A 3,077-nucleotide genomic window follows, 5' to 3' on the forward strand; every position below is an offset into this window, starting at 1 on the left:
CTAAACTGCTCAGCATGCTAACCAAGGCTACGTCCATCAGAGCTAAGCTGCTCAGCATGCTAACCAAGGCTACGTCCATCAGAGCTAAACTGCTCAGCATGCTAACCAAGGCTACGTCCATCAGAGCTAAGCTGCTCAGCATGCTAACCAAGGCTACGTCCATCAGAGTGTTCACCAGGAGGAGGAAGAGCCTCTGTGCTGGTGTGGAGAAGGTGACGTTGCTGCTGAAGCTCACCTGCAGAAGCTGAATCTGGACATACTGAGTCCCCGTGACGGGGTCCCTCAGGGTCAGACCCCCGCTGGCTGCTACAGCTCCGTCACTGTAACGAGCAGCGCATGATGTCACAGAAACCTTTGGAACTTTGGCTTTTCTCTGACAGGAACCTAAAGTTAAACCAAAAGGTGAAAGGTCATCACAGCTGTAGCCGTTTTTCTTTCTGGATCTGCAATGGCGGCGCTAAGTACCAGGCGTGGCTGAGGAACCTCTCTGCTTCTTCTTCTTGGCCAGCTGGATGGCTCTGTAGTCGGTCCGAGCAGAACCGCCGCTGTCCTGAAGAGGAAACCATGACACACAGAACCGTTAGCTTTGGGCCTACTGAGCAGAAATACAGCAGAAAGTTTCAAACTTCGACATCTTTCCAGGTTTAATGATTCTAAGGAAAAAAGGACCAAACCAGAGTCCTCGCCTGAGCGACCAAATATGGACGCCGTATCACTTTCCCCGTCTATTGCTAACTTTGGATAAATGGCCGATGTGGCTTCAGGTATAGATGGCCATGAAAGTGGCGCCCAGAGCGGGGGACTTGTTCTCACCAGGAAGCTGCTTGGAGACACGGAAAGTTCCAGGTCCTTCTGAGGGCTGAAGCTGCTGCTGGGGAACACAAACTGAGAGGTCAGAACCTTCCCCCCGTCCTGCGGACCCAGAACCTCCACACAGCCCAGCAGGTGACCCGCGCCTCCCTGCCCCCCCACCTCCACCACTTTGGAGGGCGAGGCCAGGAGTTCGGGGACCGGGGCCACAGCCAAGGCGGCCGAGGGCTCCACCGCCAGGCCGCTGGAGGAGCCGAGCGGGTGCTGCAGGGCGGGGTCCACCGAGGCGCCCTGCATGGTCAGGGCCGCCAGCGTCCCCAGGGCCTCTGGGGTGACCGTCTGCACGTCGTCCAGGTTCAGGGTTCCCTGTGGGGGGAGGACGTCCCCCACCGCCCCCTCCAGTCCGTGTTGATGAGTCAGCTCGGCACCAGGAGCCAAGACAAGAGGGTCCAAAGGCTTGGCCAACGTGGTCCCGCTAACAAGTGTGGCGCCCATGGAGGACGGGTCTATGGTTAGAATCCCTGAGCTGACCAGAGACAGATCCATGGTGAAGGCGCCACTGGAGCCGCTGCCGGCCACAGGGAGGCCTGCCTCTATGCCGGCACTCGGCGCGGCACCAGCGGGGACCGAGGAGAACAGAGAGCTGAGGTCCAGGTTGGACAGCTGGTCCGGCCCGGCGCCTCCGGGCCCGGCAACCGACGAGTGGGCGGAGCTGATCAGCTCGCTGCTGGGAGTCAGGGAGGGGGTGGTCTCCATCTGGCTGAGAACATCTGCAGAAGGAGAGGAAAACGTTACACAGAACCAGAACCTGGACGCCTGTTCTGCCAAACGGCTCCCAGCCCCGAGCCGGGGTGTGTGGGTACCAACCAGGACTGAGGTGGTGGTGTTTGAGCATGTGGCTCTTCAGGCTGCTGCGGGAGGAGAAGTGCTTGGAGCAGTTGGCCACCGGGCAGCGGGTTCTCAGGGAGCTGGCATCCTGCTTATGCTTCTTGGAGTGAATGTACAAGCTGCTGCGGGCGGAGAATTTGGCATAACAACCTGAGGACAAGAAGCAGACGTTAAGGTCAGAATCCACAGCTGAACACAGCTGGAAAGTTAAAACCCATTTTCCACCATGGAGGGAATTCATTCCTCATCTGAAGGGAATCCTGGTCGATGTTCTGCAGCTCAGGGAACATTTATCTAAACCAGCTCATATTTCCAGCTTAACGCAGCAGAGACAGCAGGAAACACGAAGCAAAGAAGTAAAAACAGCCAGCGGGGCGACCATGCCTGGCTCCTGCTGGCCGTGCCACCAGGCCGAGGCTGGTAGCGTGGTTAACATCATCTATACTCAAACGCTGGATCCAGACACCGCAGTAACCTGGGATGGAATCACTACCGAACACAAGGATGGTTTCAATACTTTGGCTGTTTTATTTTATTGCTGGATTATTTATTAAAAGAATAATACATCAGAAAACCTTCAATCATTTTCAAATTGGGTTTTAAAGGTTTCATTTTACAAACCCATTAACTAGCATTTATGATTAAAGATTGAAAAAGGTGATTTTTTTTCTGCCTTTAGTTCTGGATATTTTCTGGGTGTTGGGGTCGAACCCAAGCTGACCAGTTAGCCGACGGCTGGCTGTTAGCATGACAGAAACAGATATTTTATTTTTTACATGCTTATTATGGTATGTAACCATAGCAACAATAGGAGGTTGATTTTTTTTTTCTCTCACACCAGGGAGCAGCAGATTACCACCTCTGCAACTAAAGCTACAACTTGTTAAAAAACTGTTAGTACTAATAAAGGATAACGTTTAGATCGTCACAGAGAGGAAAAATTTCCATTTAGTTCTCTGCCTTTTTCTTGTAATTTTATGACTTTATTCTTGAAATAAAAAAAAAATACTAGAAAAAATCTCTAGCCTGGCCCCAATACTCCATCGTAGGAAATAAACATGGGAATGTAAAATATTTCCAGCCTATTAGCAGCTTTTATTTCACTTTTACCTTGAAAGGCTTCAGACAGTGCAGCTGTTTGAGCGACGATGGTAACAGAGGTTGTAGATGTAAATCATCTGGAACATTACTGTTAGCGTCCAATATTAGTTAGCTCGTACCATGTGCTGATTATTCCAGTTTTACCATGCTCACAGAGAGGGCAAAGGTCAGAGGCCAAAGAGGACACGTCTGTTTAATGGAGCATTGTTATCTAGCCGTCTAGCTTAAACGATTGAGACTTTCCTGACCCAACGATTCGATTATTTTCGATACTCAAG

General features: G+C 51.6%; 1 protein-coding gene across 1 annotated transcript in view; it reads right to left on the reverse strand.

Moving 5' to 3' along the window:
* Nucleotides 1–3,077, reverse strand: part of LOC107100665 (zinc finger protein ZXDC-like) — a 16,157-nt gene that overhangs the window by 4,827 nt on the left and 8,253 nt on the right. The window contains exons 4-7 of the mRNA XM_015399236.1: nt 1,678–1,941; nt 814–1,580; nt 466–550; nt 236–384 (exon numbers count right to left, since the gene is read on the reverse strand). Of these exons, the coding sequence (XP_015254722.1) occupies nt 236–384; nt 466–550; nt 814–1,580; nt 1,678–1,941 (1,265 nt within the window). The remainder of the gene's footprint in view (nt 1–235; nt 385–465; nt 551–813; nt 1,581–1,677; nt 1,942–3,077) is intronic.

Source organism: Cyprinodon variegatus, unplaced genomic scaffold (assembly GCF_000732505.1).
Source record: "Cyprinodon variegatus isolate N-32 unplaced genomic scaffold, C_variegatus-1.0 Scaffold998, whole genome shotgun sequence".
NCBI lineage: Eukaryota > Metazoa > Chordata > Actinopteri > Cyprinodontiformes > Cyprinodontidae > Cyprinodon > Cyprinodon variegatus.